This window comes from Pyxicephalus adspersus, chromosome 3 (assembly GCF_032062135.1).
Source record: "Pyxicephalus adspersus chromosome 3, UCB_Pads_2.0, whole genome shotgun sequence".
Classification (NCBI taxonomy): Eukaryota; Metazoa; Chordata; class Amphibia; order Anura; family Pyxicephalidae; genus Pyxicephalus; species Pyxicephalus adspersus.
Window position 1 is genome coordinate 117,027,130 of NC_092860.1, and position 13,821 is coordinate 117,040,950.

The 13,821-nt window shown below is 36.0% G+C and overlaps 1 protein-coding gene across 16 annotated transcripts in view; it reads left to right on the forward strand.

Annotated features, from left to right (window-relative positions):
• The window catches only part of TENM3 (teneurin transmembrane protein 3), a 699,726-nt gene that overhangs the window by 568,918 nt on the left and 116,987 nt on the right, over positions 1-13,821 (forward strand). For 15 of the 16 annotated variants that reach the window (XM_072406089.1, XM_072406092.1, XM_072406097.1 and 12 more), the window contains 4 exons: positions 4,233-4,443; positions 6,571-6,672; positions 6,864-7,058; positions 8,612-8,812. In XM_072406089.1, coding sequence (XP_072262190.1) covers positions 4,233-4,443; positions 6,571-6,672; positions 6,864-7,058; positions 8,612-8,812 — 709 coding nt within the window. The remainder of the gene's footprint in view (positions 1-4,232; positions 4,444-6,570; positions 6,673-6,863; positions 7,059-8,611; positions 8,813-13,821) is intronic. The other variant, XM_072406090.1, reaches the window with a different exon arrangement.

Genomic DNA, 13,821 nt, shown 5'->3' on the forward strand with positions numbered 1-13,821 from the left:
AGCTAGTCCTCCTGATTCAGTAGAAAACGGGACCACACATTTTGTGCACAAGCTGTACAGCACCATACATGCTACCAGGATGGCACACTGTGTGTTGCATTCCTCAGCACAAAGATCCTACCAAGCAATTTAGAATCTTCTATCAAGTTTAACCAAACTAGAGATTTTTGATTGGTGGAATTGCAAAGTTACAAACAGAAATCCAGTAAAAAAGTAATATAGCAAGAAGATTTGGAAAAAAAGGGTAGAAACAAAAACAATCCAAATGTTACAGAGGCCATGGATGGAGAGGATACATTTGAATCAGTGAAGCTGGGTGATCCAGCAAACCTGGAATGGATTTATTCAAAGTAATTTGCCAGCAAATGTTTTGAATCCTGAACCAGATGAATTCAAGCTTTTGGATCTTCCAGCTTCACTGATAAAGTATATTCTCTCCAGCCTTGGAGAGCTTTAATAAATCAGGCCCCATATGTTAATGACACAGATACCAAGTAAATCTTTAGGTAATTTAAAGAATGGGGCTAAAAATGCTTTCTCTATAAGAAATCACTGTATTTGCCAGCTTAAAGAAAATGGGAACTAAAGACTCTATACATACTACAGTGTTATGAAAACTAACCTTTATCTTGGATGCATATGACCAATTTGTTTGTGCTCTTGTGTTCAAAGTGCAGAAATATTTATTTGTGATTGAGAGGAAATTATAAGCTGATAATACTATATATATATCATATTACTTAAGAAATTTTACTTACAAGTAACTGTGATCAACACTTGCATAGTTAATTGCAGAGCAGTATCCAACAGGCTGAAAAGTACAATGTTATAAAAATCTGGAGCTGAGGAACACTGCTGCTATGTCAATCAATTTCATCTGTAGGTACCTTTATCAAACTTGTTGTATGGATTAAATGTATTCTATAAATAATTCTCACTTTGTTCCAGTCAAAGGTAACACCCTTTGTTTATTTTCTAACATGCTCATTTTGAAAAGCAAATGTTCCCACTTAACCAATTCTTTTTCCCTGGTCACAAGCCATATACAGTTACGGCTGAGTGTGAGCCTAATTGTTAGAAAGATTTTTGGGAAAAACGAATGCTTGTAGTAGGAAGTGTCCTGCTGCTGTTCCCTGCAGTATATCCTGCCATGGAGCTATCCCAGGGAAACGCCTGAAGGGCTAAACTCCCAGACAGGCTAATGAATCTCCACAATTCTAACAGAGCATTTCCAAACCACAGGTTCCATCTAGTTAATAGTGAATTTTTGTGCTGCCAGGTCTTCGTTGTATTTGTTTAAACCACTTACCTTTCCTGCAAACAGTCACAGTGGAGAAGTTTATAAATGATAGGTAATTTTTTCAAAATAAATAGATTCAGCAGGTGGGATGAGTCTAAAGCCACCTTGAATGATTAACCGTGGGGCCTTTGCATTCTGTTTTTTTTTTTTTTTTTTTTGTATGTTGTTTTTTTGTTTTTGTATTGGAAGGATGAATGCATATTGAATCCAAATTCCTTTATAAAAGAATGTATGTAATGCTCTCGTTCTCTGTGGAGCTAGCAGAAAAAGACAAGGGTGAGGGACAGGGCACTTTACACATAGTCAAACAATCACATATTAAAATGTACAAGAAACATTAGCAGGCACAGCCAGCTGCCGTTGTCAAATGCAAACTCCGCACTCATTTTTATTATTCCTTTCCTCCAAGAAATAAACCTCAGAGAGTGGAGGGGTCAGTACAGGGAAGTTACTTATTATGAAAAAAAAACATTTTCTTCTTCCTGACAAGGGCATTCCAGTGACTTAGAAATGCATTGTTTGAGCTTTATGGTTGGTGAAAGGCAAATAAATGCTCTAATATCTTTACAGATAATTGGTCCACAGTTTTCTAGAGATTTCCACATTTCAGTTCATGCGATCTTAGGGTATAAAACAGTGTTGACCCCTCAGCCCTGTAATTGATGGGGTTTCAGAGGTGCCTAGGTGCATTAAATGCATTTTTACTGTAAGCTTGATGAGTTAACTCAATATTGATGTTTATGTTTTATAGAGCAATTAGGGCTCAACCCTGTAAATCTGATGCAGCCATTTTTGGATCAAGTTTTGTTGCATTGAAAAGAAATGATAATACCAGAAATATTGTGCACTGAGCCTCATAGTTGTGTGGTTGCAGGGTAATCCTGATATTTAACATGCATTTTCTGCTGGAGAATCAATTACAGCAATTTAAACCGCATTTACCTGGAGTATTTTCTAGCAGAGAATGTGCTGAGAGACTGATTCACTGCTTTATAAACAGACCCCTTCATATTCTCCCTCCAACAACTTAGCCTATAGTTCTCTTTATTTAAACATGGACAGTAATTGCACCTTTTTTTTTATCTTGGAGCTTCTATACCAATGTGTCTGAATCAAATCCATGCAATGCCAAACCACTGGAACCAAAAGTAACTGTCTGAATTTTTTTTGTTTAATAGAAATCATTTGAAACTGTGTTTCCCCAAAGATATTAATTCATAATAATTATAAATATGCTTTTGAAGAACAAAAAGCTTTTAACTGGGCTATTTGTGAGTAGGGAAAAGTTTAAAATTCATGCCAGTTTTTTATTCTGTCTGTGACCACATTGAATAGATTTATTTCTTACAGTCTTGTTCCTTGATGGATGTCCTGACATGTCACGAAGATCAAATAGGTCCCCCACAGACAGCAATACGTGATAAAGACTTTGAATTTTCAAAATCCCCCATACTTTAACTAGAACAAGATAAATGTTTTGCTTGGAGTTGGGCTTTAGGTAGTTTCAAGCACTATTATTTTATGGCAAGCCTACAATATGCAGCTGTGGGAATGCTTTTCACTCTTACATTACTCACTCATATTTAGCCCTATGTTTGTCAGTTACCTTGGTGGCAGAACTAATTCTTGGTTATCTGTAAATGCCGTAGGCCAGTAATTAAAATGTATTCAGTCATGAAGATATGTGACCCGCCATTGATGGAGGACGAAGCTCTTTCCCTTTTGAAGCTGTGTTCTGCCCTAAAAGATAATTTTCAAAGGAGTATATGAGGTGAAGGTGTAATGTCAAGTCAAATTCCCAAATTTGGTCTTGTGATGGAGGTTTTCATCACTTCACTGTGAAAGATCAATATAGTTTTGATGACCTTGAAAAAGGACTTAACTGACAAAAAGTGAAACAGATTTAGGGATCTAAAAATGAAAGCACTTGGAGGAGTAGAATGGGAAGAGTGATTGTAACATTTTAGAAGTAACAGCCTATTTGTTTCTATTTAGTAAATAAAATTACTTTTATATTACCAGTTTTTCATTTGTATTGTGCCTAGTAATTTAACTTAATTTCAGATTAAAACATGCTTTTCTATTGTCTCTACCTTGTGTATAACTATATGAATAGCCTACATATTAAAATATAAAAGGGAATATGCAACAGGGATCTAAATATAACTGTGTGTATTAGGAGTGAGTGTGCCTACAAATAATAAAAAAGTACAAACTTTTAAATATAAAATTGAGATTTGAGGTAAAATAGGTGGACTTTCTTTTTTAGTATAGTTGCAGTGTTTTCTGCACAGCATTCGTAGTTCACTATTGATATAATCTGTTGTCTGATATGTAGATATATCAAGATAGAAACTGTTTTTGCTATCTTTCAAAAGCAATGTGAGTTTGAATATAATAATTTTCAACAAGGTTAGTATAGAAAATGGTCTGACAAAGCATAGATATGTCTAGCTACTACCTCATCTATTATATACCTTTACTAAATAAATGATAGCTTCTATTTATTGTGTTTTTATTTCTTAAATACTCATAATAAATTCCAATGAAATGAATACTAGGATAATAATGGCACAGACAGAAAATCTAGGTCTCCAATCAAAGGTTTTATTTCATGTTTTGCCACATCCAGATAGTGTAAGCACAGTTACTATAAATTAAACATGGAGAATAAACTTTATTCTCTTCTTCATTGAAACTTTCATAAAGGAATGTTAGATTGTAAGCTGTTCGGGGCAGAGTCCTCTCCTACTCCTGTGTCACTGTCTGTGTCTATCTGTCTGTCATGTGCAACCCCCAGTTAATGTATAGCGCTGAGTAATATGTTGGCGCTATATAAATACTGTTGAATATTAAAGTTAGCCCAGAAAAAATGTAGCATTACATTGTTTCATTACATTTCTTATAACAATTTCTATATGTTTTATTCTAGTATGATTTTGTAGAGCTTTTGGAAGGCAGCAGACTCATTTCCAGAGAAAAACGCAACTTGCTGGAGTCTGATAAAGTAGGCCGTATCCCAAGATCTGTCAGTCTTCATGAAGCTGGTTTCATTCAGTATCTCAACTCTGGAATATGGCACATTGCCTTTTATAATGATGGCAAAAACACAGAACCTGTGTCCTTTAATACTATTGTTATAGGTAAGTTCACTCAAGTAAGTGTGATTGCCAAATGACTGCTATCTTACCATGTAATCACTGGATCTCTGTGACTAACTGTGAACAATATTAAGAGTTGGCAATTTTGGAATTTACTGGTTGTCAAAAAGATACCCCATCATTTCTCTTATTACCAGTGATGGAATAAATGTGGGGACTGCTGTTGCTAATCGATGGCAGAATTCCTTATCTTATTACACCAGAACATCAGCAATGGCAGCCTACATATTTCACTTGTGGCAGTGTACTTTACTGACTTATTTCTGACTGGCTACTGTTGGTAAATGCATCTTTTAATTAATAAATAAAAGACAAAGAGCTTTAGTTTAGCAAAGATATAATCATGTATTACATAATATATTCTGTTTTCAAAGGCAAGCCATTCATTTCCTGGGTCTTGAGCTTTGATTTATAGTCCATTCTTTCCTAAAACTTTTGCTCATTTAAAAAATGGAACGTGTAACTTTAAATTTCTCTAACTTTGTTAGTGAATGAGGGGCAAAGAGAAATAAAGGAGTATGTAAAATTTGAGTGTGAGAATTAGTTTTTGATTCTCTCTAGGCTCTCGGTGTTTCATCCCTCCTTGCTGTTCTAAGCATTTTGTGCAGTCCCTCCCTGGTTTCTCTTTGTCAGCTGTATTTTCCTTTTTCTCTTATAATGTCTTTGCTTTGTTTTTCCTGTCTTTTTCTTCTTGTATTGCCCTATGCCCTTTCCTACTCTTTGCTACTACAACTATGTGGTATACTCTGCCAAGGGATAATTAACAACCACTATTAGCCTGGTGTCAGACCAATACCAACCCTTTGTTATGTGCTGGGATAGTAACCTTCTTAAATTGTATTCTGTGCCTTGTATTGCTATCTTGTTACTTGTACTCTTTTGTTTTTTCTCATGCGCGGTTATTTAAACCCTTGTTTTACCTTAACCTTTGTTTTTGATGTGTGTTACCAGTTTTGCTGCTTTCATCATCTGTCTGTGACTACACTTCTCTAATTTACTTAGTCTGTTCTGGTCACCTATGATTCACAGTCTTTGGTTATGATTTTCTCTTTTGTGTCTCCTTGTCTTTTCTTGATTTGGGATGTTGTATAGCCATTTTCTGTTGTTACATGGGTTTTCTCAGATCAGTCTCCTTATCATCCCTGATGAATGTTTGTCCCAACCCCACCTTCAAGGGGCTGGAATTATGACTTTCTACTTTTATATACCCCTAATTATCTCCATCATTTCATACCCATATGGTTGTCTTGTCTCCGACTACCATCCTGTTCTACTTCTGTCTCCCAAACCTGATACGCTGTGGGTTACCTCTAGTTATATGTTTTTGGATGCAGTTTCTCTTTAACCTTCCAAGGTTTTCAACCTGTGTTATCTTGGCCTACAGTATCTGGCCTACAGTAGAGAGGGGGCAGCATAAAATTTTGCATCATCACCTATAGAGGACCATAAGCCATTTCAAAGTTGAATTTGCATTATTAAAAACATTATTCTGTTTAAAACGTATTAACTTCAACAACAATCTGCATCAAGCCAGTCTACCATTATGGTAGCTATTAGTTTGACCTAGGTTCTCTGGGAATGGAAAAATGTGATGAGCAAGGAGGCCTGATTACTATATGGCTTGCTGAGTAAAATAGCAATTGTAAGGAAAATTGAGGCAGTTCAGCTCTCACATTTCACATATCACATATCAAAAATATTTTTTTTTAGCTTTCTCTCCTGCTTAGTATTATATTGAGTGAAAGGTCAAAGTTTACTGCCTACTGAACGAGATTACTGATGTGCATTTATGTTTGATCTAATTACTGTAAAACTATCTGCAAAGATGGTGAGCAAGAATGTCGTTTTGAATTAGTCAAACAGCATTAAAAATACTCTGCACTCAGAACATTTTTGTCATAGCAAATTGAAACTTCTAATCCTGTTCTATTGTAGGCAGTGATTGCAGGAAGAAGTCAATATTGGCTTTTGTTCAAAATATTAGGCAACTTGGTGGTCTGGTGGCTTTTTAGGAAATTATAAAAAAAGAGAAATCTGTAATGCAACAACTGAGCAGGTCTTCAGTTTCCAGACTTGTATAAACAGTCTCACCAAATCTGTTATTTACAGATTCCGTTGTGGAATGTCCCCGGAATTGCCATGGAAACGGAGAGTGTGTTTCAGGAACCTGTCATTGTTTTCCTGGATTTCTGGGTCCCGATTGTTCAAGAGGTACACAAATTGCTTTTCTTTTGTTAAGCAAATATAGCTAAGATGCTGGAACACAAGCCGTCACTGTTTCAACAACAAGCAGCTGACATACTTATTTATTTGCTTTATCCTTTGTTGTTTTGGTTCAGCTTTTCCACCACTGGCATAAAAAAACTAACCTAATTCTTTTTATGTCATGTTATATTTCACAGCAGCCTGTCCCGTCCTGTGTAATGGGAATGGTCAATACTCTAAAGGACGATGCCTTTGCTATAGTGGATGGAAGGGAACGGAGTGTGATATCCCTAGTATCCAGTGCATTGATCCTTTGTGTGGAGGCCATGGAGTTTGTATCATGGGATCCTGTGCATGTAACTCAGGTTATAAAGGAGAAAACTGTGAGGAAGGTAAACACCATAAATATGATGTATGGAGGGCTGTGAAAGATTTTCATATTTTTGTTGGTTTAGCATACCAAGTAAAGGATAAAAATAGTTAACTTCTACAATGCACTAATATGAAAAGTTAAAGAGGAAAATGAACCTTGTTTCGGAATACTACTGCAGTGTCATTATTTGCCAAAGTGAAGATCAAGTGTATAGCCAGAGCTACTGATTGCCTGCTACTGTCTGAATTTCAGTCCCTCTAAGGATCTTTGACAAATATGTTTGCATTGGTCATTTATTAGGCACCAAAGACTATCTGAATGCAATTTTAAACAAAAAAGGTGAATTTTTGCACTCTTCTGTTTCTATTAAACAATTAGCAAGTACCATGTGGTAAGGGTTGTGATAGATTCTTGGTTCTAAAAAAGTTAATTGTTTCCCAAATTCTCAGTCCATTACAAAAGCATAATTCATTTTCATTTCTGTTTTCTAAACATCATTTTGTTGTTAACTTAGATGTGATGTCTAAAAAAAATGAACTCTAACTGCTGTGGTGACAATTTGTTTTTACTGCACTTACCAGTGCTTAGCTCTCCTTAGTCCATCTTTCCTGGGTGTTGGCTCAAATACAAACTCAGCTCTTTGCCACACCTACCTGTCCTGCTTTACCCCAGGCCAAGCTAGTATCATGATGCTGACCACACTAAACTCATATTAAGAACAAAATGTCCCATTGTGAATTTCTTTGACAGCAAAGCATAAATGCTTTCAAATTTTTTTACATATAAATCTATATACAATGACTGTAATGATTTATGAAGAGAAAAAAGTAAACCCAGCTTATTTCACATTCACCCTGTACCTAGATTCATCTGAAACATGATACATGGCTTTCGGCACTACTGGATGTAATTAGGAAATCTGTGATGTTGTTATGTAGAGCATAGACCCTTTCGTCTTGGCTTAGAGAGGAAGCCACCATTTTCTTTCCATGATCAAATTGTTTTTTTTGATTTGCATGTGAAAAGCAATGCAATTAAGTCCCTGGAATTAAATTTTCAGACCATTGACCCTGCAAGTGTAACGTTTTATTGAGTCAAATTGCTGAATTAAGTCTCATCATCACAAGAACGTTAATAGCAGTGCAGGAAGATGTGAAGTATTCAGCTGATAGATTACTGCATCATACAAAACAGCATAATTATATTCTCATAGTAGGGTTTTTCTATAAAACCTTAATAAAAAGGGGCAGCTGTTGTCCATAATTCTTTGTTTTAAAGTGCAGGTCACAAAATGAAGGCAGGTATATATTTTATAAGGCAGTACCACAACTTTTTATCTTCTGTTTTTATACAAAAGGAGCATTTTGAATTGATAATTACTGAGTGGTTATGTTATGGTATTTGGGATAACCTTGGATTATACCTGTTTTATGTGAGTAATCTTTGTTAAGCTTTAGTTTAGGTATGTAATAGCAATACAGTGTGTTTGTGTAAGAAATAATTCAATATGGAAACGTTAACTGAGAATATTTACTCACCTAAAACTGTAAATTGTGTTTACTCTTCTGTTAGCTGATTGCCTGGATACCTTTTGTTCCTACCATGGAGTGTGCATTCATGGTGAATGTCACTGCAATCAAGGATGGGGCGGCACCAACTGTGAAATCCTAAAATCAATGTGTCCAGACCAATGCTCTGGCCATGGGACCTACATACAAGAATCTGGAAGCTGTACTTGTGATCCTAATTGGACAGGACCTGACTGCTCTACAGGTATGAAAGCGTATTAGGTGCCCACTCTGTTTTCTATTGTCAAAGAACCATGTTATAACTCCACTACAAGTCACACTGATATTTGCAAAGAAAAAAATCATAAATTATTAGACTATAAAATGATCCAGTTATTTTTTATGAGATTACAGTCATAGTAACCAAAACAGAATCAATGAAATATGCATCTCCACTACAACTTGCCTTTTATCTATGTTGTTGACTTCCTTGAATAAAGTATAGTGAGACGCTTGTGTTGGGTTGGGTTTTTCAAGTGGAGACACAGTCAATTCCCTTTTTAATCTCTTATTAATAGTAATAATAATAATAGCCAAATATAGTAATATTTCCATTCTTCTCTAATTATTCCTCTCCAAATTTCCTCAGTCTCACTTAAAAGTTGGTTTGCCCACAGCATTTCCTGTTAAGACTTGTGAATCCAGCCCGGTCTTTGTGCAGTAGGTGATTGGTTTTCTCTATGCTCTACTTGTAGTTTCAGTTTAGGCATTGTTGATGTTATTAGGTAAGTGCTGCCTTATCTAGTGTAGCAACTCCTCTGCCCACCTAGCTGTGCTTATGCTGACCTTGCTCTGACTCCCTTCCTAGCTCAGCATTTGTCTCTCCTTCACTGCCCATGAAGCTGTCCTCTCCTCTGCTGTTCTTCCCAAGGCCTGTGAACACCATGGGGTCTTGGCAGTTGTAGCTTTGTAGGGTGTGTCATATAAATAGAATATGATGAATAGCGTCCTGAATAATTTTACTAGCCATTGACACACATGCACACACACGCACACACACAGAATAAATGCCACCTGAGCGTTACACTGATTTCTAGATTTCTGTTCCAAAAGCGTCACAGGTTTTCATTAAATTTTTTTTTTTTAAATTGTAGACCTGTAACTTACAGAAATATGTCCGAATAGGGCGGCTTTCATGGAGGTCATGTGATTATTTTGTATGCCTTTTTGCTGCTTTGACCAATAAATGGACAAAGGTAAAATGCTTTGTATGGAGAGCTTTTCTGATTAACATTTAAAATTATTTCACCAAATGCAGGGTAAAAATGTATTTTATTTTCTCAATCCATTTTATTATATTAAGAGGCAGTTTAAATACTTTTTTCCCCTTCTCAACTAACTTTTTTGAACTAAAAGTGAACCTGGGCAGTTGGCAACACCTAAGATGAAGAATTGGCTTGCTTTGTTTTATTACTCTGACTAAGGAAGTGCTTAAGTGGTGATGACTGGTAGGATCACTAGGTATTTAGAATGTAGAAGGTAATCCTGCCAACATCTCCAATATGCATTAAAGAATACAAAAGCAAAAAGATACTGGACTTTAGCGGCAGTGAATATTATACAAATTATCATAAATCTTGTATTTTCTTCAATAAAAAGCAACAAATAAAATATGCATGCCTTTTCCCCTATACCAAGTTTTAGGAAGAGTCTAATTGACATTCTAACATACATGGGCTAGATACATTGTACACATTACATATGTTGAAATCATCCGACATGTTTCGCAGACTATGTCTGCTTCCTCAGGGATGTAACTGGTACAGCTAGTAGATGTATCAGCACTACAACAAGATATAAAAAACAATAAGTACAATTCCATTATACACATAATCTCTTCAATATAACCAAATTGTTCTATACATAGTGTTAATAGGCAATTTTCTTCAAAAAACTAGATTAAATCACTGTGTATAAAGAATCAAAAAGTACATAAATATGTAGAAGGTATTTGTTAATCATTATAAGCAAAAATATTAGCACATAAAGTAATTTAGAGTGGTGTTAGATTCTCTTCCGCAAAACAACAATAGTGTTTAATGACACTTTAATAACATGTTTAAACTACAGCCGATCAAGAATAAAACAAGAAACATGTTCTAAATGGCATGGATATAAAAGGGGAGGGGCTTAGGGCCTGGAAATGAGTATCGTTTCCATTTAAAGACATTTTCTTACAGAGGTTTCCATGTTTTTGCAATGTTTTCATAGGTTTCTTTCAGCCACTGTTACCCTAATATCCCTATATCCAACATGGGTTCTAAAGTATTCTGTGATTCTATTTATGCCAGTGTTACTTTAAAGCAAGGACTGCTGTAAATATTGGGTGTATGTTGTAAAACTCAAAGTTTATTGTGGGCCCTGTGTAAAAGAATCAATAAAACTCCAGGCTTTGCCCATTCATAGCCATGTGTGCCAATATAATCAATTCCTAGCTAAATCCCTTGTCTATTGTTCTGTTATACCATCATCATTCATTTAGGCAACAAGGAAATTTGTCTGATAATTTCATAACAAACTCATTAATAGATTATGAATACAGCCCCATGTTTTTGTAATATTTTCTTCATTTAGCTGCCAGACTGTTGCATTTTAAATTCCATTCAAACTAATGGCATCTCAGGGAAGTACCACGTATTCAAAATTCATTATTAAACTGTATACATATTTATATACAATAGGAAACCTTCATTTTGGTTTGTAATTCACCAGCTGTGAGAAAAGGAAGAGTAGAACCGCTATCAAAAATTTCTAGAAATAGCCTACAGCATGTAACTTTATGAAAATTATTCTGTTTTCTGTATCCGATAGCATAAATTCATCTTGGAAATTGTATGTGTCACATGATGCGTCAGCAATAAGAGTTAGATATTTAATAAGCCATGCCTGTCTGAGTTATAACTGGCAATGTACCGTTAACCAAAGATGTGTATACCAGAAAGTATAGAAACTTTTACGCTTTAAAGACAAATATTAACATATCTAGTTTTTATGCATTTAATCCATTAATATCTTAATCATACCCTTTAGACACGAAATTAAATGATAATCATAAAATGCATTCCTGGAAATGAAGGCAACTGAACAAGTAAGAAAACCTTGCCTGATCACTGGTGTTTTCCCTGTTGCTATGACCAGAAGATATTAGCTGAAAAGATTCATCTGACCATTTGCTAATGTCTATTATGAATTTACCAAATGTGGTAGATCCATGGCACAATGGTTGTTTAAAAACTTCTAATAATGTTTTATTGGCAGAAAAAGATTTTAGTTATGTGACCCTTATATCACTTTTAGAATCTCCCTATACCATCCTGTGCATAATAAACTATTGCATACCTGTTTGATATGACATATGGAAAGACACTATGTCTCTTTTACAGGGAATCACATATTCCCTCAAACATTCCTTCTTGGTATCCTTGGTCCATGTGTTTTAATGGCAGGTACCGGTATTGATTCCCATTAGGGAATGTCTGACATGTAAGATTCCCTGTTTTATAAATAGAGCCCCAAGTGTGCTCTTTCTACAGAGTAAAATAGATTGAAGTCCTCTTGATACACAGTTCCTACCTTTGCTTGTTAGCTACATTGGGAATGCAAACCCAGTGAATCCCTACTTTATGGTAGTGCTTTAGGTACATACAGTTAGGTCCATAAATATTTGGACAGAGACACCTTTTTTTCTAATTTTGGTTCTGTACATTACCACAATTAATTTTAAATGAAACAACTCAGATGCAGTTGAACTGCTGACTTTCAGCTTTAATTCAGTGGGTTAAACAAAAAGGTTGCATAAAATGTGAGGAACTAAAGCTTTTTTTACACAATCACTTCATTTCAGGGGCTCAAAAGTGGTTGGACAAATTAAAAAGCTGAAAATAAAATGTTAATTTCTAATACTTGGTTGAAAACCCTTTGCTGGCAATGACAGCCTGTAGTCTTGAACTCATGGACATCTCCAGATGCTGGGTTTCCGCCTTTTTAATGCTCGGCCAGGCCTTTACTGCAGCGGCTTTCAGTTGCTGTTTGTTTTTGGTCCTTTCTGTCCGAAGTTTAGTCTTCAACAAGTGAAATGCATGCTCAATTGGGTTCAGATCAGGTGACTGACTTGGCCATTCAAGAATATTCCACTTCTTTGCTTTAATAAAGTCCAGGGTTGCTTTGGCTGTATGTTTTGAGTCATTGTCCATCTGTATTATGAGACTCCTCCCAATCAATGTGAGTGCATTTAGCTGCATTTGAGCAGACAGTATGCCTCTGAACACCTCAGAATTTATTCTGCTGCTTCTGTCCTGTGTCACATCATGGATAAACACTAGTGTCCCAGTGCCACTGGCAGCCATGTAAGCCCAAGCCATCACACTGCCTCCGCCATGTTTTACAGATGATATGGTATGTTTTGGATCATGAGCTGTTCCACACCTTCTCCATACTTTTTCTTGCCATCATTCTGGTAAAGGTTGATCTTGGTTTATCTGTCCAAATAATGTTTTTCCAGAACTGTGCTGGCTTTTTTAGATGTGATTGAGCAAAGTCCAGTCTAGACTTTCTATTCTTGAGGCTTATGAGTGGCTTCCACCTTGCAGTGCACCCTTGCAGTATTTACTTTCATGCAGTCTTCTCTTTATGGTAGACTTGGATATCGATACGCCTACTTCCTGGAGAGAGTTGTTCCCTTGGTTGGCTGTTGTGAAGGGGTTTCTCTTCACCATGGAAATGATTCTGCAATCATCCACCACTGTTGTTTTGCGTGGACGTCGAGGTCTTTTGGCGTTGCTGAGTTCACCAGTACTTTGTTTCATTCTCATGATGTACCAAACTGTAGATTTTGCCACTCCTAATATTGTAGCAATTTCTTGGATGGGTTTTTACTGTTTTTGGAGCTTAAGGATTGCTTGTTTCACCTGCATGGAGAGCTCCGCATGTTGTCTGTTCACAACAAAATCTTCCACATGCAAGCGCACCCCCCCCCCCCCCCCAAATCAACTCCAGGCCAAAATGCTAAAATGATAATGACATAACGAAGAAATAGCCCAGACCAGCCAATGAAATAGCCTTTTAGTCAATTGTCCAAATAATTTTGAGCCCCCACAATGAAGTGATTGTGTAAAAAAAGCTTTAGTTCCTCACATTTTTATGCAATCGTTTTGTTCAACCCACTGACGTAAAGCTGAAAATCTGCAGTTCACCTGCATCTGAGTTGTTTCATTT